At 38.3% G+C, this 21421-nt stretch overlaps 1 protein-coding gene across 1 annotated transcript; it reads left to right on the plus strand.

Moving 5' to 3' along the window:
• The first annotated feature begins 3972 nt into the window (after positions 1-3972).
• On the plus strand, positions 3973-20228 carry LOC127797055 (proteasome subunit beta type-5-B). Its single transcript, XM_052329546.1, has 8 exons — positions 3973-4138; positions 4579-4698; positions 4827-4956; positions 5040-5146; positions 16168-16302; positions 16392-16495; positions 19619-19719; positions 19828-20228. Exons 2-8 carry the CDS (start codon positions 4588-4590, stop codon positions 19944-19946), a joined length of 807 nt encoding a protein of 268 aa, XP_052185506.1. The 5' UTR covers positions 3973-4138; positions 4579-4587; the 3' UTR covers positions 19947-20228.
• Positions 20229-21421: the final 1193 nt, after the last annotated feature.

The raw sequence follows: 21421 nt of genomic DNA on the forward strand, positions 1-21421 counted from the left end.
GCACTAATTATTTAAATTTTATTTTTCGATATGCAAAATCACTAATTCTATTTCATGATGATTTTTGTTTGAATTTATACTCTATTTATTTTGTTATTTCATTTAAACGATGAGACCCACAATTCTCAAAATTTATGGATTATTTTTTAATATTAGACAATAAATAGTGAAATATAAACCAATAACGTAATAGAAAAAATGCAAAAAATAGTATTATTTTAGGAGGACAATTTGATAAAATAATTTTGTGGATAACGAAAATTTTGTTTGAGAAATTTGTACTGATATGAGCATTAAAGAAAAAAGTCAAAAGTAAATATGTGATTTTTTAATTTGCAGTATCTGCCTATAAACTTTTCATATTTTTTATTTATTCAACTCTTAGAGTATGTTTGATTGCACACATTTTCTATGGAAAACAATCAAACACTATTAATTTTTCTATGAAAAAATATGTATGGTACAAACATTTAAAACTTATTTCCATAAAATTCATTTTCCAAGAGGGGTGGGATAGTTTTTGTTTTATAGGCAATATTACCTATAATTAAATTATAGATAATGTAATCAAACACACATTTAGGTACATATTTTCCATAGAAAATTAGTACAATCAAACACACTCTTAGGGTGTGTTTAATAGTACATATTTTCCATAAAAAATGTCTAATCAAGTGTAATTATTGCACATATTTTCTATAGAATCAATCAAACATCATTAAGGTCTATTTGATAACACATATTTTATACGAAAACAATCAAATACCCTTAATTTTTCTATGAAAAAGTTGTATATAGTACAAACATTTAAAATTTATTTTAATAGAATTCATTTTTCAAGGGGGTGGGGTGGTTTTTGTTTTCTAGATAATCATTATCTAGAATTTAATTATAGGTAATGCAATCAAACACATATTTAATTTTTCTATGAAAAATATGTGTATGGTACAAGCATTTACATTTTTTTTGTATAAAATTCATTTTTCAAGGAGTGAGTGATTTTTATTTTTTAGGCAATCATTATCTATAATTAAATTCTAAATAATGCAATTAAACACACTCTTATATTTTTAGATATTTTGTTTGTTTATATTGTCAATTAAAAAATATTTATTTTCTAAACTTGATTATAAAAATTTAATTAGTAATTTTGTATCTTAAAAATAAAAATAATAATTTTTAATATTTATTTATATTATTGAAAAAATATTAAAATAAATTTTATCTATAACCACGAATATTCTTAAAACGCCTGCTTTAACCAGTTGAGGGAAGCTTGGAGTCCACTTGATAAAACGCGAAGGGCATCATCAATCAGTGCCAAATGAAATGGATCACATGGGTGCATTAACTGCCAGTTGTGAGAAGAAATCCTGCTGGCCAGGGATGGGGTCACAAAAAGCACCAACCAAAAGCCTGTCTTGCCTATCCCATCCACGTTAAAGCACCTCATTGCTTCCTTTCAAATTCATTTTTTTCCCTACAGCTACCTAATTTTTTCTCTTATTAATGATAGAACATATTTCAAAGTTTATATTTGGAATACAAATAAATTGAGTTGTTTCTGAGTGGTTCGGTGTTCGAGTAAAAAAAAATTCATTCAAATTCTTTCATTAAGGTAAATAACCCGAATTTGAACCTAATTTTAAATCTTAACTTGTAAACAAACTGAATTTGAATTAAATAAAATTCGACTCGTTAAACTCGTGACTATGTTTGATTAGAGACTTGTCAATATTAATATGATCAGTTAAAGACTCGTAAACATACTTGATTAGAAGTTCATAAATATTTCGCGAGCAATCTCATTTATAAATGTATTAATATATTTATTTATAAATTTATAAATATATTATTTAATATAAAGTAATTAAATTTTAAATTATTATAATAACATCATTTAAATGAATGTGCTTAAAATTATTATATATATTAATTTAATTAGATTATCAAGTTTATAAAAAATATTTTTGACAAATTCGGCCTCGAGACTAAACCCAAGCTTGCTAGAAGCTTGTCGAACTCGAGCTCGAATATACAAATTAGCTCGCCAAGTTAAGCCTAAGCTCAACAAATATCAACTTTGTGTTAGTTCGATTGCATATTGTGTGATTATGATATTCACTTTCTTATATTTGAAGAATTTTGTTTTTAGATTATTGGCTTATTAGGTGAGATAGTGTTCTTAATTTATCCATGAGATCTTAATCACGTATACAAATTTTCTCTACTTCGGCAAATTAATTGTGTTTGTGCATGTGGCATTGCTTATATCTTTTGATTATCTTACTTTGGTTTATATTTGAGATAACACGTTACGATTGAAAAAATAATAATCCGATCCATACATCTCCTAGTTAAAAAGAGGAGTGCACCATGATTACGATGTATAACACTTGTTTTAACATAAATTAAGAAAAAATAACAAACACCAACAAAATAAAAATAATGCAAAAGCATATTAATAAATAGTGTGATTTAATACTATTTATATAAGTAGAGTTAAATCAAGTTTATAAACTAATAATCTAATTTAATCCCAATCTAATGACACTTTGTTACAAAAAATAGAATCAAAACCAAATAAAGTTTGAAAAAAATCTAAACAAACCAACCAAATAATATTAATTTAAGTTGAGTTTCAAGTTTGCCTCAATCCACAGACACCTATAACTATAAAGGCCGTTTGACAAAGCATTTTGTTAGGGAGCTTTTAAGTTGTATAACGTTTAAGTTGATAATATATTTAGATAAATATATTTTTAAGGTATAAATTAATAATTATATGTTTTGTTTGAAAGAATTAATAAACGATCATAATATGATAAAAAGATGAAAATAGACATATTATTGAATAATACAAAAAATACTTATTTTTATTAAAATTAATTATAAATTCCTGTTATATATATATATGTTAATATTGTTGTTATATATATACACACACGCACAAACATAGCGACAAAGGAAATGGACGGACATACATCAACGAACAACGTCTGATGGGGGCGATGGACGGACGAATGGGGACAAAGGAGACAAGGGCGACAGGGGTAGACGGGAGGCTGAGGGTTGAAGAAGAAGGGCAATGGTTGAAAATTGCTTAAAAGGTTGAGAATAAAATAATCATTTATTTGATCAACGCAGCTTATTTGGTAGCAATGTTTTGTAAAAGCTAAGGGGGAAGCTTTTGCAAAACATTGATGTATGAGCATTTAAGCTATGTAGCTTAAATGTTCTTGATCAAATCAAAACAAATAAAATACGCTAAGTAGTTTAAAAGCTACAACATCAACTCATAAGTAGTCAAACTGCCTGGTCAAACAAGCCCTAAGTCTTCCTTCCATAGATCCAATTTGATTATATAAATAGAGTTAAATTAAGTTTATAAACTAATAATTTAATTTAAACCCAATCCAATGACACTTGGTTACCAAAAATAGAATCAAAACCAAATCAAGTTTGAAAAAAAATCTAAATAAACCAACCAAATAACATTAATTTAAGTTGATTTTCGAGTTTACCTCAATTCACGGATACCCATACCTACAAATCTTCCTTCCTTATACTCCATTTGATTATATAAAAGTGTTTAATAAATTAGTTAAGTTGAATTTTAATTATAGAACACTTAAATAAGTTGAATTTGAGCCATTTAACACATTTTATGTGAATTAAGTTAAAGTGCTTGCAATTTTACAAAATACTTTTATTTAGTCCTTGTTTGGCTTTGAGTTTTTGGAAGCCCATTGAGTCGAGTTTATAACTAAACACAATAAATAAGGTACTTGGCAAACTTTAATTCAACTTAAAACAAATGCATGTTCAATGCCCAATGGAGCTTTGACATGGATTTCATAAATGAAGAGATTTTGAGCAATTATGGGCCACTGTTTTGAACACCATAAAAATAGATCACTTGGTTACGGGCCGGGCGAGAAAAGTCCGACAGGCTCAAGTCCTCCACCAGGCGGGCCAAAACATTGGGGTGGGCCATTCATCCGGTCCACTCACCTCTGGTTTGCTTCACAAGAAAACCCCCAATTTTCATTCCTTCAAGTTCCTCCAATCAGTCGAAGTTCGGGAAATCTTCTCCTTCCGATCATCTGCGATTCGTTTCATTTCTCCGTGCCCACAGGTAATCTGTACAAATAGACATGGATATGCACGATAAATCTGTTTTTGTACTAGCTACCTGATCTCATCGTACATTGTGGATTGTAGTTTTCGAGTAATGAATCGATCGGTATTTAGTGGACAATCTCTTAAACGATTTTATTTTTTTTCTAGGTAATTGGTTGTTTCCAGTTTAGTTTTGTTCTTTGTTTCACTTTGAATTCTAAAGGATTGTCTTGTCGGTCAATTAACTCTTACTGTTTGGTTGCTAGGATAGATAAGTAAGGGATTTTTTTTTTTTGGTGTCGTTCTTCTCACGTTGTCTATGATTTCATCGGCCAGAAAATAAAGGAGCTTTTGTTTTGTCTACCTGTTTGGTGCAGTGACCTATTTGTGTGCATTATTTGTTGTGAACTCTTGTAATCAGCTTTGGGTTTTTAATATTTTGTCAAAATGTTATAGATTATAGAGATGAAGTTTGATACCAGTGGTCTTGAGTCCCACCGGCAACTCCTTGGAGGAAACGATATGCTTGACAGTTTCTCAACTGCCCCATCGTTTGAGGTTCCTAATACTACTGATGTAAGCGCACTCTACTAATGTCGTCTTTGAAGATCTGGTTCTGTTGAGAGGTTATGCGAATAAGTTTTCTTGGTTGATTTTTTTTTTCTTTTTTTTCCCCCTCCCCTCCCCCATTTTTGTCATTGCAGTTTGATTGCTTCCAGAAAGAAGCTATACAGATGGTGAAACCAGCTAAGGGCACCACAACCCTGGCTTTCATTTTTAAGGAGGGTGTAATGGTTGCTGCTGACTCTCGGGCAAGCATGGGAGGCTATATCTGTATGGTCATACATCTCTTGGTTGTGTCATTGGTTTTTAAAATAGAAAACACTATGCTTACACTTCTACTGTAATTGCCACAGCCTCACAATCTGTGAAGAAAATCATTGAAATTAATCCCTACATGCTTGGCACAATGGCTGGTGGAGCAGCTGACTGCCAATTCTGGCATAGAAATCTTGGCATTAAGGTAATCATGCTCCTAATTCACCTGCTTTTCTCCTTGTCTTTGAGCTATGAACATGGGCCTGTGTATCCAGTACTATAAGCCTATTATGTCAGCTTCAAGTGACATACTATGCAGTATTTCAAACAAGCTAAACTCAGGATATAAATGAGGCACCCAACATGATATCATGTCCAGGGGTGTGCCCTTATAAATTGGTTGCATGTTTTCTCTTCATACTTTTCTATCTTGTATTCCATATAACTTCTGGCAAAACTTGTTATCTGATTGTGTTAAATTGGTTGTCTTGTCTTAGGATGGATCTAGGAAGATCCCATTAGATATAGGAAGTAGCAATTTGTAGGATACTTTGTAGAAATATCTGTTTCTTAAGCATGTTAGTGAAGGTTCAATGGCTAGCTGTCTAGTTTGGTGCGCCCAAAGCTAAGAGGGGGTGTAGAAGAATTTAAAATTTAATTTCCTATGTTAAGTAAATGTCTAGTCAATCTCTCATAAAGATAATAATACAACAAAAACAACAACAATCACAAACCTTAATCCTATTACGTGATATCAGTTATATGAATTTTAGTTTTCGAACTATTTACGTGCTAATTCACTATTCTATCCTTCATATTTACTGCTTGTGGCGTCTTTGGTAGGTCCGGTACACCCATAGTTCTGAAAGGCGCGAGGCGCAACGAGGAACAAAGGGTCCTGGAGCCTGAGACACGAGGCGAGGTGCGCCTTTGCGAAGCGAGATGCACTTTTTAGAAAAAAAACTCAAAATTTTGTAAAATCATAAAAAACTATCAAATTACCAATAATAACTCATGCATATCATTAATGATTCATTATCTTCAAATTCTAAACTAACAACATCAAAGTTGATTCATTCATCATGCAAATTCTAAACTAGAAACATCATCAAAGTTCAAACTTAAAGTCTCAAACTCAAACAAGTACCAATCATCATGCAAAGTTCTAAATAAACATATAAACACTACAAGTCCACAATCAAGAAAATGTTTCATTTTGAAAAATGCTATTTTTCTAGGTTTAGAAGATTAGCGCATTATAAGGAGACATATAAGAAAATGTTTTCATTTTGAAAAACTATCTCCTAGTATTTTGATAGCTAATATTCATTGTTGTTAAAATGATTTTTAATGAATTTTTCAAGAAATAGTAGGTATATATTTTGGGGGTGGTAAAATCGCTAAATTCCGAGTTTGTATTAAAACAAAAATTCTATTTTCTTATTGTTATAGATTTTGATTTTTTTAGATATTTTAATTGAATTCAAATGGGGGGTACTTTCTTATTTATATTTATGTATTAAAGTAAATAGAACGTAAAATATAAATAAAAGAGCTGAGAAGAGGGGGAGGAATTGGGTTGCCTAGGTTTTAATTAAAACCTAAGTTTCATGAGGCGCGCCTTTCGCCTCGGCGCCTTACCGTGCAAGGCGAGGCGTCTTGCGCCTAGGCGTTCCTTTAACAACTATGGGTACACTGGTGGCCTATCATTACTCTCCTCCCGAATTTTCACCTTGTCCTTAAGGTGAAAAGTAAGAAATTGTTGTTGAATCATGCTATAGGGCTCCCAAGTTGCTTCTAATGGGGGTAAACCCTTCCATTGGATCAAGACATCCAGTCCACGCAAATTAGTACCCCTTCCAGGCTGAAGTCCTAGCACCGCTTCTGGTTCAACCTTCATCTCTAGGTTTGCACTAAGCTGGTGGGGAATCTCCATTCTTGTTTTCACCCCTCCCTTTGCCTCCCTTAGTTGTGACACATGAAAAACAGGATGGATATTGCGATGCGCCGATAGTGTCAGTTTGTAAGCCACTGGCCCAACCCTTTGCTCAATTGCAAACGGTCCATAGAACCTAGGAGCCAGCTTCTCGTTTGGGTGGACAACCAGTGTCTTCCTTCGGTATGGCCTTAGTTTCAAATAAACGAAGTCACCCACAACGAACTGAACATCCCTTCTTTTCTGGTCAGCTCCCTTCTTCATGATAGCTTGAGCTCTTAACAGTTGGTTCTTGAGTTCTTCCAGAACTTGATCCCTCTCCATTAACTGTTGTTCCGCTGCAAACACGTTGGTAGACCCCTTGTCAAATCTTATCAAGGCTGGCGGTTCCCTCCCATACATTGCTTGAAAAGGAGTTACACTTGAAGCAGTGTGGTATGAGGTGTTATACCACAATTTAGCCCACAACAACCACATATACCATCCCTTAGGCTTCGATGAAGCAAAACAACGTAGGTACGTCTCTAGGGTCCTATTGAGGACCTCCATTTGCGGGTGGTAGGCTATGCTGCGGTTAAGTTTAGTACCTTGAAGCCGGAACAACTCATCCCAAAATTGGCTCATGAATACCTTGTCTCTATTCGAAACAATGGACTGGGGCATGCCATGAAGCCTCACTATTTCTTTGATGAAAATCCTTGCCATTCCTCCTGTTGTGAAAGGATGTTTGAGGTTGATAAAATGTCCATATTTACCGAGTCTATCCACCACCACTAGTATAGGATTCGTATGGCTCGACCTTGGCAAACCCTCAATAAAATCCATGGCTATATCATCCCAAATTTGGTTTGGAATAGGAAGAGGCTATAGAAGTCCCCCCGGCGTTAAGGATTCATGCTTAATTTTGTTGGCACACGTCAGAACTGCTCACATATTGACGTATGTCTCGCTTCATGCCGAGCCAATACACATTCACTACAATTCTTTTATACGTTTCAAGAACCCTGAGTGTCCTCCAACCCTTTCATCGTGACCCTCATGGAGTAATAAGGGAATTGGGGAAGAACCCTTAGGCATGAGCAATTGCCATTTGTAGATAAGTTGGTCATCCACAAGTTGGAAATCTGGTTGGGAAGAAGGGTCATGCTGTAGCTCCCTTATAATCCCTTGTAAATAGGTGTCTTTTTCCACTTCTTGGGTCAGCTGGTCTAGTTGAATTACTTTCGGAATTGTTAAGGCTAAGAGGGCTGTCAAGTGACTGATTCTCAATAGACTATCTACTGCCTTGTTTTCTAACCCGAGGTGATAGTGTATCTCGAATTGAAACCCCATCAACTTCATCATCTATCTTTGATACTCCAGGCTCACTAAATATCGTTCCAACAAAAACTTTAGCCTTTTCTGATTTGTCCTCATGACAAACTTACTTCCCAAGAGGTAATGCCTCCACTTTTGAACCGCAAACATCGTGGCCATTAGCTCCCTTTTGTAAACTGATTTTTTTCTCTCTGACGGCTTAAGAGTGTGATTGAAATACACAGCGGGTCTGTGATTCTGCATTAACACTGCCCCCAATCTTTGCCTTGGAGCATCATATTCAATGACAAATGCTTGGTCGAAATCCGGTAGTTCTAAAACTAAAAGAGATATCGTTGCTGTCTTGAGTCGTTGGAAGGCTTGTTCAGCTTCCTCATCCCAGAAAAAATTATTCTTAATCTCTCCGTGAGGGGCCACGCCATCTTGCCATAATCTCCTACAAACCTACGATAGTACCCCGTGAGCCCGAGAAACCCCCTCAATTCCTTCAACGTTGTGGGTGTGGGCCAGTCTATCATGTCTTGTACATTGTAACAATCAGCTGAAACTCCTCGTTGAGAAATGATGTGGCCTAGATACTCAACCTCCAATTGACCGAATGAACACTTTTTTTTGTTTGCAAACAGTTGATTGTCTGACAACACTTTTAGAACACAACGCAAGTGCTGCACATGTTGTTCAAAATCACGGCTATAAATCGATATATCGTCAAAAAATACTAGTACAAAACATCTCAAGTACTCCCTGAATATGTCATTCATTAATGATTGAAAGGTGGCCGGTGCATTCGTCAATCCGAAGGGCATGACGAGGAATTCATAGTGACCCTCGTGTGTTCGAAATGCAGTCTTCGGAACGTCCCCCGCCTTGACTTGAATTTGATGATAACCAGATTTGAGATCCAACTTCAAGAAAATCGTAGCCCCGTGTAATTCATCTAGTAGCTCGTTAATGACTGGAATTGGGAACTTGTCGGGGATTGTTACCTTGTCCAAGACCCTATAATCTACACAAAATCGCCACCTGCTGTCCTTTTTCACAAGCAACACCGGGTTAGAATAGGGGCTGAAACTTGGCTGTATAATTCCAGCTGCCAACATCTCACGCACCATCTTCTCAATCTCATTTTTTTGAAGATAAGGATAGTGGTCAGGCCGAACACTAACCGGAGAAGTGCCGGGTAGGAGGTTGATGGCATGATCCTTGTTTCTGGTAGGTGGGAATCCCTCTGGGTTGGCAAAAACCCCCTTGAACTTAGCCAGTACTTCCTCTAAACCTAGCAACATACCCACCTGCAATTCATTGAGCTTGTCAACCACCATCCCTATTTCTAGCAGTACTCCCTCACCATTTTCTTTAAATGCCTTCATCATAGCCTTCAGAGAGACTAACGTCTTACTTAAACTAGGGTCACCTTGCAAAGTCACAACCATACAGGGGCAAAGCCAGGAATTTTTTTTAGTGAGGGCGAGGTTGAGGCGGCGACGCTGGCGAGTGATAGAGTGAGAGGCAGCAAGCGAGAGATCGAGGCGAGCAACCGAGAAGGGTGAGCAAGTCAGCGACCTCAGGTCCTCAGCGACGGTTCAAGTTGTCCGACGAAGGCACGAAGGCCGCAACGAGTGAGAGCGAGAGACAGGCAGCCCGTAGCCGGTAGTGAGCGAAGCGCGAGAAAGAGAAGGGCAGGGGGGGTGTCATGACCCTAGAGTTTAGCTAGGGTCTAGGAAGGAATTTGGATAAGAGTTTGAGGAAGATAGAGCAGAGAAGGGGGCAAGGAAGAACAAAACATAATTAAGGGAGAGAGAGAAAAGCCGTGGGAGAGTATTGAGAGAGGGAATTGAGATTCAAATCATTCATAGAACTCCCTTCCTCTAACTACTCAAGCCTATTTATAGGCTTACAATTGAAGATGCTAACAACAACAGTAGAAAATGCAACTAATAAGGAAAACACTTGACATGTATTACTAATTTATCCTTGGGGTTCCTTGGGGTCGTGACAATCCCCACCCCTTCAAACAATTCTTGTCCCCAAGAATTGACTGTTGCTGACTCTATTATTCAGCCAATTTCAGCCTTAATAATCTGGTTTCTTCTTCGCCTTTTCTTGTTCTTATCTCTTACTCTTCTTTTCTTGTCTTTTTGTGTCTTTTCTTCTGAAAACAACAGTACTATGATTTGCTGCAACACCTGTTCCAGCCATCCACCCATTCCTTATTGCTCTCAAAATTAATTCCATTTGACCTGTCACGCCTTCCACCATGATCTCTCTAACCGTAGAGAGTAAGTCAAACTGCTTTGCAGGCCGAAATTTGGTTCGATGCTGCTGTTGCTTTCCAATGGAAATAAGAACTATCAAAGCAGCAAAAGTCTTGTTTCCTTCCACAACGAATTTCCCCACCATCTGCCCAATATCTTCTTTCTCTTTAGTAGAGGTATCCTCAATTGGGGTATCTTTAACTTCCCGATTGCTAGTGTACACTAAAAACCCACTTCCAACAGATTTTTTTGTCAGTGGAAGAACCTTGATAGCTTCTTCAACAATTACCATTACTTCCTTGGCAGCCTGAATTGCCTAATCCAATTCAGGTTTTTCCTCATTCTTTGCAGCTACCGTCCTTATCCTTAGGTCTTTATCAACCTCATACTTTTCATCAGCTGCAAGGACACTATCACCATCGCTATCCTTCACTTCCAGTGCTGATACATCAACCTGCAGCAGATATGGACAGTGATCCCCATCGATAGCCTTGTCCAATTTCTCTTCCTTGCTGAAGTCTTTAGTTATAATTGGCCAGTCCAACTCTAATTTTTCCTCCGATTCATGCTTGGCATGATTTGCAGCCTTAGAAGCTCCCTTAATCAGTTGGCTGCCCTTAATATAACTGTTAGGCTGCAACTCTTGCTTTCTAAAAATGGCTTCCAAGGTGAGTTCCTGCAGCCTTGCTCTCTCGGCTGCCTCTTTCACAGTTGTCGGCATCATCATCCTGACCATTGACATCGGTTTGTCCTTCAAACAACTAACAAATCTTGATACAAAATAGTGCTCCGTTAGAACTGGCTGATCACTCCACAATAGGGACCTTAACTCCTCAAATCTATCCCAATAATCTGTCACCGATCCCTCCTGACTTAATTTGTTGAACTCCTTAGTCACCTTAATCACGTATTGGTCATGTAAATTTCTAGCAAGATTAGTCCACCTGATCTCTTCTTCCCTAGACATTGGAGTATGATTGGAAGTGTGGGAAGATGAACATCTTGAATTTTCGGTTTCAAGGTCGGTAATTCCTCTGCCTCTTGCAAGCCATAGGTCATAGGAAGGGTGCCTTGGCTGGGCAAAATTGGATCAGCTATTGCCTGGGGAGGAAAATTCGATGATAGTCAGAATTGAGGTAGCCAAAACAACATGTTAAACATGTTGTTGATCCGCTGGACATGTTGCTCCATCATCTCCCGATGCCTCTCCAAGTTACTCTGCACTCTTTCTCGAGAGGCAGCTAGATTCCAACGCATGTTTGCTTTGTTGGCTGGAATATCTTCCCGGCTGTGGGTCATTGCCTCCTACGTTGCCTTAGATTCCTTAACTTCAAAATTTCACCTCTTAAAATGATCGAGAGCCTCATAAAATCGATCTTCCATAGATCATTGTTCTATACGATCTTCCTTAATCTCTGAATTAAAAACAACCTCCAAAGTTCAGCTGTTACTGAACAGCCTTCAATAATCACCCTTCCTTCACACCACAGTCACAAGAATGTCCTAGACGAGTTCCAATAGTCACTTTGATTCACCTTCAAATCCAAACCTCAATTATCAGCCGTGATTCATTGGTTCTTTGTTGCCTTCCAATTTTAAACAATATTTATCGGAGTTCCCACCGAAATGGCCTCACAACTGTCACCCTTTCACATGCAGCAACCTAGATCTGAATTTCCGCTCCCGACCGCTCTTGCCTTTCGCCTCAATCACATGTAGTGAGTTTGCTAGAATCAAACTGATTTAAGGCTAGTCCTAGCTCAGTCAACACCTAATCACCGTCCACCGTCCACCGTCTTGCTTTTGAAGTAATTTCCGTTATGTAACTCCTCCTTACTTGATTTGATTTCGTCACTGAGAGCAATAGCCTATGGCTGCATGCAGATCACAATCCTCTTATTCCACGTTCAATTCACAACGGATTCAAGATTGCTCGAACTCAATTGCGATTGCTGTAGCCTTTAATCGCTCCAATTTGCTTATCTTTGATGCCTTAGTCTACTTCAGTTGTGCCTTCCTTCTCGCCCTTGTCACATGCAATGACCAGATCTGGAATCACAATTGAAATTACTGATCTATTTCCTTCGAAATTGCGACAGCCAAAGCTTGATTGGCTCTGCTTCCAGCGCGACTTCCTTTCCCCCCGGAATTCACTTATCTTTGTCCTGGTTCAGAATCGCGGAATTCTACTTCAAAGAAACGGTTTTGATCTGGGACGCGATCAAGGACACTTGAGTTTATCACCAATTCCAGATTGCGGCTAGGATTAGGATCAGATGCACTAGATCTCCTCGCTCAGGAGCGTCGCCTTCAACATTCAAGTCTGATCACTGTTGGAACTATCTTGGCCAATGTCGCCTTCAATACCGAGCCAACGTTTGCTTCGCACAACTTCGCCTCCCAATTCCGAGCCATATTTTACTCTCCTAAAGCACTCGAAATCGCTTGGCTCGTCGGAATTAAATGTCTGAATCGCCCTACCTAACTACTAAGAACTTCTAGATCACAGCCGAGAATCTTCGGCTTGTTCCGCCTTTCAAGAATCAAATCTGAATTCAGCTATTAAAGTCTTCACAATCACAGCCGAGGAACGATTGGCTCTGATACCAATTGTCATGATCCTAGGGTTTAGCTAGGGTCTAAGAATGAATTTGTATAAGAGTTTGAGGAAGATAGAGCAGAGAAGAGGGCAAGGAAGAACAAAACATAATTGAGGGAGAGAGAGAAAAGTCGTGGGAGAGTATTGAGATTCAAATCATTCATAAAACTCCCTTTCTCTAACTACCCAAGCCTATTTATAGGCTTACAATTGAAGATGCTAACAATAACAACATTAAATACAACTAATAAGGAAAACACTTGACATGTATTACTAATATATCCTTAGGGTCGTGACAGAGGGGTGAGTGGCGGGCGCTTGAGCAAGAGAGGGACTGAGGGAGGGTTTCCAAAATTTATATCGAGCTTGAGTGTAGGCCAAAATTAATGGTGGGCCAAGGCCCGCATTAGGCCTACACTGGCTCCGCCCCTACACCCATACCACCAACCTGAAACTTCATGGTCAGGTTTCTCCAATCCACGCTCATTTTTCCAACCGAAGCCAGCCACTTCATGCCAAGGATGACATTGGAACTCCCTAACTTCAACGAAAGGAAATCTTCCACTATTTGCAGGTTACCAAGGATTAGTTTCACCCCCTTGCAAATTCCTGCTCTATGCACAGCCTTTCTGGTTCCCATTATCACCCTATATCTAGCCATTTCTATCCTCGACAAACTTAATTGTTACACTAATTTGAACGCTATGAAGTTGTGGGTTGCTCCTCCATCCACAAGAACCACTACCGATTCCCATTCTATGTGTCTTCTTAGCTTCATCGTTTGTGGTGTAGTCAATCCCACAATCGAATTCATGGATAACTCAATCACTTCCCCCCCCCCCCCCTCTCTCTCCAACTCTTCTTCAATCCCCTCCAATGTTTCCTCCTCTCCCCCTGCCTCTCCTATTTCTTCGTCATGGATCATCATAACCTGGAGTTCCTTGTTTTTGCACCTATGGCCTACTGAATACTTCTCATTGCAGCGAAAACAAAGGTCCTTCTCACGTTTGGCCTTCCATTTGGCCTCTCTAAGCCGTTAAAAAGGGAAATTCCCGACACTTCCAAAGGCATGAAACTAGGGTCTCGTTGGGGTCATGGACTTTTGGGAGGAAACCGAACTCTTCGCTGGTACAGAGGATGTCCAGTTGGTTACGGATGGTGCAAAAGGGTACCCACTCTTTGGTGGTCTTGTTGTCTTGAAGCAGTTCTGAAGTGTTGCATTCTTGTCCTTAATATTTTGAGCCACTGTCATGATTTGATCTAGCTCCTGGGGTTGCAGCACCCTAATCTCAGCCCTTATTTTAGGTTTGAGACCATTTAGGAATTGGCCTTCCAAAAATGCCTTAGGAACATCCGACATGGACGCGGCCAACGTCTCAAACATCAACTGATACTCGTTGACAGTCCCCTCTTGTCGGGGAGCCAAGAAACATTCCTCCAACGACCCTTCTTGAGTGGAGTGAAACTTGCCCAAAATTCCCTGCTTCAAGCCCTCCCAACTCCGAATTCCCCTTCGACGTGACTCCCGTTGAAACCAAGCCATAGTCGTGGCTTCAAAACACAGTGTGACCGAGTCTATCTTCTCCTCGTCCGTAATTGATTGATCGCAAAGTATCTTTCCGCTTGGAATATCCAATCATCCGGGTTCTCTCATTTGAACATAGGCATCTCTAGCCTTCTTCCTCCTTCCAAGTCGCAGCCGCCTTCGATTCTAGGGGTTACTTCGGAATCCAAGGTGAATTTCGAAGGTCCTTCGCCCTCCTTGGACTTGCTCTTCCTCTCTCGCTCCTACTTGTCCCACTTCGTTCGCATGAAGGCGAACTGTTCGATCATCACCACCACATTTTGTTCCATCGTCGGGATATCTCCTCTCATGGCTTCGACTCCCCTTTGCATGCCATCCACCTTCGACTCCAAATCACCCACTCTCTCCATTAAGTTCACCATGAGGATCGGCAGTGCTCTGATACCAAATTGATGGAGTACCCAAAGATTATCCAATACTTTGATTCAATACCAATTGATTTACGAAATTACAAGCAAAACAGGAACAAATCAGGGCATTCGAGAGGCGCTCGCTCTCCTGAATTCTCTACCAAAATCAGCCTACCCATCTCTCTCTTCTTCTACGCTATATATACCTCAACCCTGCTCCTCTCTAACCGAATTACTCCTACACATGCTGATTATTCCCTCAGCATGCAGGATTACAATTTTACCCCCCCTGCGCACATGCTGGTTGTTATGCCCGCAGGTGCTAATTCACTATTCTATCCTTCATACTTGCTGCTTGTGGCGTCTTTGGTAGGTCCGGTACACCGGTGGCCTATCAGAATATACATGTCTACAGTTTATGCATTTCATTGCTTTTTATATTTTTTTCAGGTTCCCATGGAATAGGCAATAATAGTGCTGTAATATATATATATGTATATATATATGTTCCTATTCCTTTTGCCATGCGTCTTTTGTTTTTGGTTGCATATTGGTGATAATATGCAGGGGCAAGGCTGAGCCTCATGCATTGTCTTGTTACTCATGCATTGTCTTGTTATCTTAATACGATAAGCCTTTGGAGTTCATAATTCTGTACTCATTGTCACTGGTCACTGGTTTATTGGCTTATATGCTTTTTTTTCTCCATGGGATACTTATGTCTTGTTGTTTGATTGATGGAAAATCTGGAATTTATGAGGTGTCAAGGATGTTTGGAGGCCAGAAGGAAAGAAATTGTTCGTCCTATGGAAGGGAATTGTACTGATATTATTAAAAAACTTGATGCAGTTAGTTGTTCTAGATGACTGTTAACCTTTTAGACATTGGGTAACTGTTTTACCAATCCCTCCCTATAGCAGATTCGCTGCCTTGTAGCTTTGGCTTAATTTGTAAAGCTTCCTGCATCCCATCTATCTATTATATATCTATTATTCTTAAATACATATGCCTCACCAAACTAACTGATGTGCTTTGTGCACCTGTATAGTTGATTTTTATTAGATTGAGAGTAATTCCATGGTGAATTTTTAGTTTCTGGTCTAGGATGTTTTTAATTGAATTTCTCTGTATTTAGAAATTTCCCTGTTTATGATAGCTAACAAAATTCATATTGCATATCTTAGTGCCGACTCCATGAGCTAGCAAATAAGAGGAGAATTTCAGTTACAGGGGCCTCTAAACTGTTGGCAAACATTCTATATAATTACCGAGGAATGGGTTTATCTGTTGGAACCATGATTGCTGGTTGGGATGAAACGGTAATGGCTAACTAAACCTTGGTCAAAGATGCTGTTGGTGCTGCTGTTATTGGACTCTTATAAGCAACATTCATTCTTGTGATTTGTAGGGTCCTGGGCTGTACTATGTGGACAGTGATGGAGGGCGTCTAAAGGGAATGAGATTTTCTGTTGGATCTGGTTCACCTTATGCTTATGGAGTTCTAGATAACGGGTGAGTTCCCCTACCCAATTTTTTCCATTTTGTCACCTCATGTTGGGCCTGTTGGTAATGTTTCTATTGTTTTCTAGTTCAGCAACTACACAAGATTAAGAAAACACTTGTGGGGGTCATTTGATTTTGTTATTGTTTCTAGTTTTGTTTCTGTTTTAATATTTTCCCCCCGCGGGTGGGGGTGGAAGAAACACCTTTTTGGTGTTTCCTTCCTCCCCATACAAAGTGAGCTCCGTCCCTCTCTCCCGAGCCTCTCTCAAAGCTAGAGCTGACATCTCCATTTTTATCGCCAGCAACCTTCAACAGCCTGGAGCACCTTCTTTCCTAAGCTTCAGTGACCTAGAGCACCTTCTCTCCTGAGCTTTGGTGACCCAGAACCTCTGTCTCCGATGACCTTTCCTGTCTCCTGAGGCCAGTTCTCCCCCTGATCTCAATTTCTTCTCTCCAGAATCTTCAACCCCATCCCCCTCGTCCCAAACTTTGGAGATATTTCCGGCCTCTCCTCCTCCTTCAATGCCATTTTTCATCTCTCTCTCTTCGCCCCCCCCCCCCCCCTTCCCCCTTTCCCTTCTCTCTCTGTGAGACAAACCCTCATAAAAAGAATAGCAGTGATTGTCCGAGATGCCATCACTGCCCCATGAAGCTCTCCGTTCTGCTTCCACATTGGAATGTACAACAGCAAGCAGTTGGCATTTCTCATCTTGGAAGTGAGGTCAAAGCCACCAGAGATCAGAGAAAGGCCCAGACCTGGAGTTCACGATGACATAAAGTTGAAGGGGGAAGGGGGTATAAAATCAAATGAATAATACAACCCCTGTTAATAGGGAACTAAGGTACAATATAGGAAATATTACATATACAAACAATAAGGAAAGATAAGCTGTACAAAAGTCAAAGATACAAGGAATCAAGAATAGGAAGTATCTAAATCTGGATAAATACTTTCTAAAAACACTGAAGATTAGATCAGTGTTAAATTAGACTAAGAAATCATAGTCCAATCATCCAATAATCTTGTGAATCAATCAACAGAGTTACATACTTTTATATTGTAGAAGAGACTCAGTTAAAATATTAAATACCAAAAGTAAGATTACATAGATGCCATCACATATATGACCATGACATATAATCATTTAAAAATGTTATGACTAAAACAAAATGTTAACTAAAATAACGCTTAAAATTTGACTTCAACAAGTATTTTTTCACAACTTCCAACTAGTTATAAACTTATAAATATCATTTACAAACATAGATAGATTTAAATTGCGCTACTGATAGAGAATATTGTCACCTTTGTGCTTATCTAAGATGTGGTTCTTCATGATCTTTTGGTGAGGAAATTAGTATCACAAAGATGGAGGAGAAAAGAAGATGAAAAACCCTTGAGAGTATAAATATAACAGGGAAGGGTATTTGTGAAAATGAAATAAATAAATAATTGTGGCTATGAATTCCAATTCTTTTATTTTACAGTTCTAAACAACCTTGATCAGAATTTTAGTTCCAGGGTTTTCGGGTAAATAGAATTCTAATTCTTAGGCTTTTGGGTAAAACACACCAAACACCCTGAGGGTTGGTTTATATACGAGGACCACTCCTTGATTTTCAGAAATTACAACCAGTATCCCGTAGGTTAAAAATTTGGATAATTTAGCCCCCATCATTAGATAAAACAACAACAACAACAAGGAAAAGAAAAATAGTGGTGGCCTGCTGCCATTGCTTGCTACTATCAGTTTTTATATAATTTTTCTGTAATTAGAGAGAGTTTAAACAAGGAGTAATAGTATGATGGGCGCTTGCTGTAATTAGCTTAACCTCAGGGTTGCCAAGTGTAATTTACACTATAGACTTTTTATGTTCCAAACACAAGAACTACTTAAAACTTTGGAATCAGAATTCCAATTCTAGAGTCTCTAGGTTTCCAAACGAGCTAGGTAGGTTTGACAAAACTTTCAATTTTAAGTTTCCATTCTTAACTTTTTGAATTCAATTTCCCCTTTCATTTAAAAAATGAACACTAAACACGTATGACAAGTATAGTGTGTGTTCACTTATATTTTTGTATTCATTTCCTAACCCACTTGGCGGTGGCTACCAGACTTGCCAGGGGTTTCCAGTGACTCCCAAAGGCCATCGGAGTCGCTTTCGCAACCCTGGCTTTTTGGTAACCTTTGGGAGCTGCTGAACTTTCTTTCTGGGACTGGGGAGTCACTTGTGGTTTGAGTAAAAACCATTGGGAGTGTTGGCAGTGGCACATCGGAAGCAATCAGGAGGTATAGCATTCGGATTGTTATGGTGGTTTATCTACTTCCACATCTCTTGCTTGCTCGTTGTCCTCTCCTTAAAAATGTCCAGCCTCACTGTCAGTCTTGTCAACCTCCAATCTTCCAGCACAGTGGTATCTCCACTGAGAAAAAGCAAGCAGGAGGATGGTGCTGGTGCTGGCACTGGCAGTGATGGTTGCTAGATGGGATCTAGAGAGAAAAAAAGATGGGACTGATAGTAACGATTCATTCCTTAGGCATATTTAGAAGGAATTGACGATTTACAGAATCATCATACTTGTTCTTCTCTTCCTTGTTTCTGATGATATAGAAATCAAACCCTCCGTGGATCCTGTCTCATTTCTTCTCAAACCTAGTTTTTTGATATCTCTACCCTTCTCTCTTAAAAGAACCATTTGAAACTCACAAGGAAACCTGTTTGCTTCTAAGAGTACCCAGCAACTGGTGATGCCAGAGGCGGTGGTTGCCACAGATTCCTCTGGCAAATATCTGGCGATATCCATCAGAAAGCAAGAAAATAAAAATGAAATGAATATTGTGAAAATACATTTCTCTTGTTTTTTTAATTTTTGAAAATGAAAACAAGTGTACTTTTTCTATTTTCATTGTTAAAATAATGAAAACAAAAATCAGAGAATGAGAACAAAAGCTGATTCTGTGGGCCCTTGGCTTCTTTTTTCTCCTGCCTGGTTAATGACTAATATTTTTTTTCAAAAAATTTGGAAGTAATTATTTTCTTTGTTAACTATGTTTGCTTTCTATGTTTCTTGAATTTTTATTAGAACTGTTTTCGATGTGCTTATTTTCTATTAATTTGTCAACTGGGAAGGTATCGATATGATATGTCAGTAGAAGAAGCTGCAGAATTGGCTAGACGCTCAATTTATCATGCAACATTTCGAGATGGAGCAAGTGGTGGTGTTGCTAGTGGTATGCTCTCTCTCTATCCTCCCCGCCTCCCCCCTCTCTCTCTCTGTGGGTGTTAACTGTATTGGGAGCAAGACATGAAATCTAAAAGTTCATGATCTCTTTTATCAGTGTATCATGTTGGACCCAGTGGATGGAAGAAACTCTCAGGGGATGATGTTGCCGAGCTTCACTACAATTACTATCCAGTTGAACCGGCGGTAGTGGAACAACAAATGTCCGAGGCTTAGGGCAGTTGACAGATGGGTTTCCATTATCTCTTCAACTCCTTTATGACTAGCGTGCTTTGTCAAAATTTCCTAAAAGCCTTAACACCGCATAGCTATTTGGTTTTGCTGTTGGCTACCTGTTTATTATGTCAACATTTCCTTGTGCTTTTAATCCTTTCATTTCTTCGTAAGATTTCTGAATCTCCCTGCACTTCATAACTTTTTTCTGACTTTTTGAGGGTTTCGTCCCGTCCCTTCATGTAGACAGTGGTAATTGAAATATGCTTAAGCAATTCAAGGGGACTTGGAAAATGGCTATGCTGCTGATTGCTTGTTGCGCATTATATCATGTGCAATAGCTGAGTGTGACAAGTCGATGGCCATTTTACGTTGTAAATGGGACCGACCCTATCCTACTCAATGAGCAGAGTTGAATATTGGCAGATACCCATTTAGTTTCAGAATTTGCCTTTGTTACAAAGCAAAGAATGCTGTACTCTCTCTCTCTCTCTCTCATATTCCCCAAAGAATATTGTATTTGGAAAGGACACCGTGAAATTGAAGTTCACTTTTGTAAAGTGGTATAAAAGATTCGAGAGGGTACTCAAGGACGATAGTTCTCCTACTACCATTGTGGATCTCATGGAGCCGACGTAATATTGGGTCAAAATTGAGTCCCAACACTCCTTGAAAACAGGGTTCGGTGTGGATGTTACGCCATTAGACCAGGGAGAATGTATGTGTTTTTATTAAAAATAAGAATGGTGAAGGCATAAATATACTTTTATATTTTATTAAAAAAAATATTATGAGAATTTTCAAAACGTTGCATTAAACAGTTGCACTTCAAAAAAGTCTCATTAAACATATATTAAAAAATTAAACTATTAAATATCTCATAAAAATAAGTGAAAGCACACGTTAGTGAGTGCATGAAGCATGGCTATTGGATTGAGTAAAGATGTAAATAAAATGTTTTGGTAATCACTAATGTGTGTTTTTACTTATTTTTAATAATTTTACCTTTTTAAAGTATAGGTGTTTAATGAGATTTTTTTTAAGTATAAGTGTCTAATGAGACATTTTAAAAGTTTAGAGTGTTATAGTATTTTTTTTTTTTTTAGTAAAGTAGAATTGTGTATTTATCCTAGTGACGTTATTCTGGGTTTAGTGAGACAAACAAGCAAAGATGTAACTGCTGTGAAGCATATTTGTTCCCTGAACTATTGTTGCTTGTCTCAGCCGCACCATAAACAAAGTGTTCAAATAAAGTGACAAACACGGACAAAGTATCGTTTCATTTGGTTTGTCCTTAACAGGAAGAATGTTAAAAAGAAAATAAACAAAACCAAAACAGACAAAAGTCTAGATTAGATCTATCCTTCTAATATCTGTTGCCTTTAATTTATCTTCCAAATCTAACCAAGTGTGGAATTAATTGGTGTGGAAAGGGGACTTTTCATTAGAAAATGATTTTTCTTATTTGGGTATTCATG

This window comes from Diospyros lotus, chromosome 3 (assembly GCF_014633365.1).
Source record: "Diospyros lotus cultivar Yz01 chromosome 3, ASM1463336v1, whole genome shotgun sequence".
In the NCBI taxonomy this organism is placed as follows: Eukaryota; Viridiplantae; Streptophyta; class Magnoliopsida; order Ericales; family Ebenaceae; genus Diospyros; species Diospyros lotus.

What these genes read in the sequence shown, in the direction of transcription:
- LOC127797055 (XM_052329546.1), top strand. Translation starts at nt 4,588, where the DNA reads ATGAAGTTTGATACCAGTGGTCTTGAGTCCCACCGGCAACTCCTTGGA. An exon ending in ATAGAAATCTTGGCATTAAG is followed by an intron (nt 5,147 to 16,167) that starts GTAATCATGCTC and finishes TGCATATCTTAG; the next exon opens with TGCCGACTCCATGAGCTAGC. An exon ending in TATGGAGTTCTAGATAACGG is followed by an intron (nt 16,496 to 19,618) that starts GTGAGTTCCCCT and finishes TCAACTGGGAAG; the next exon opens with GTATCGATATGATATGTCAG.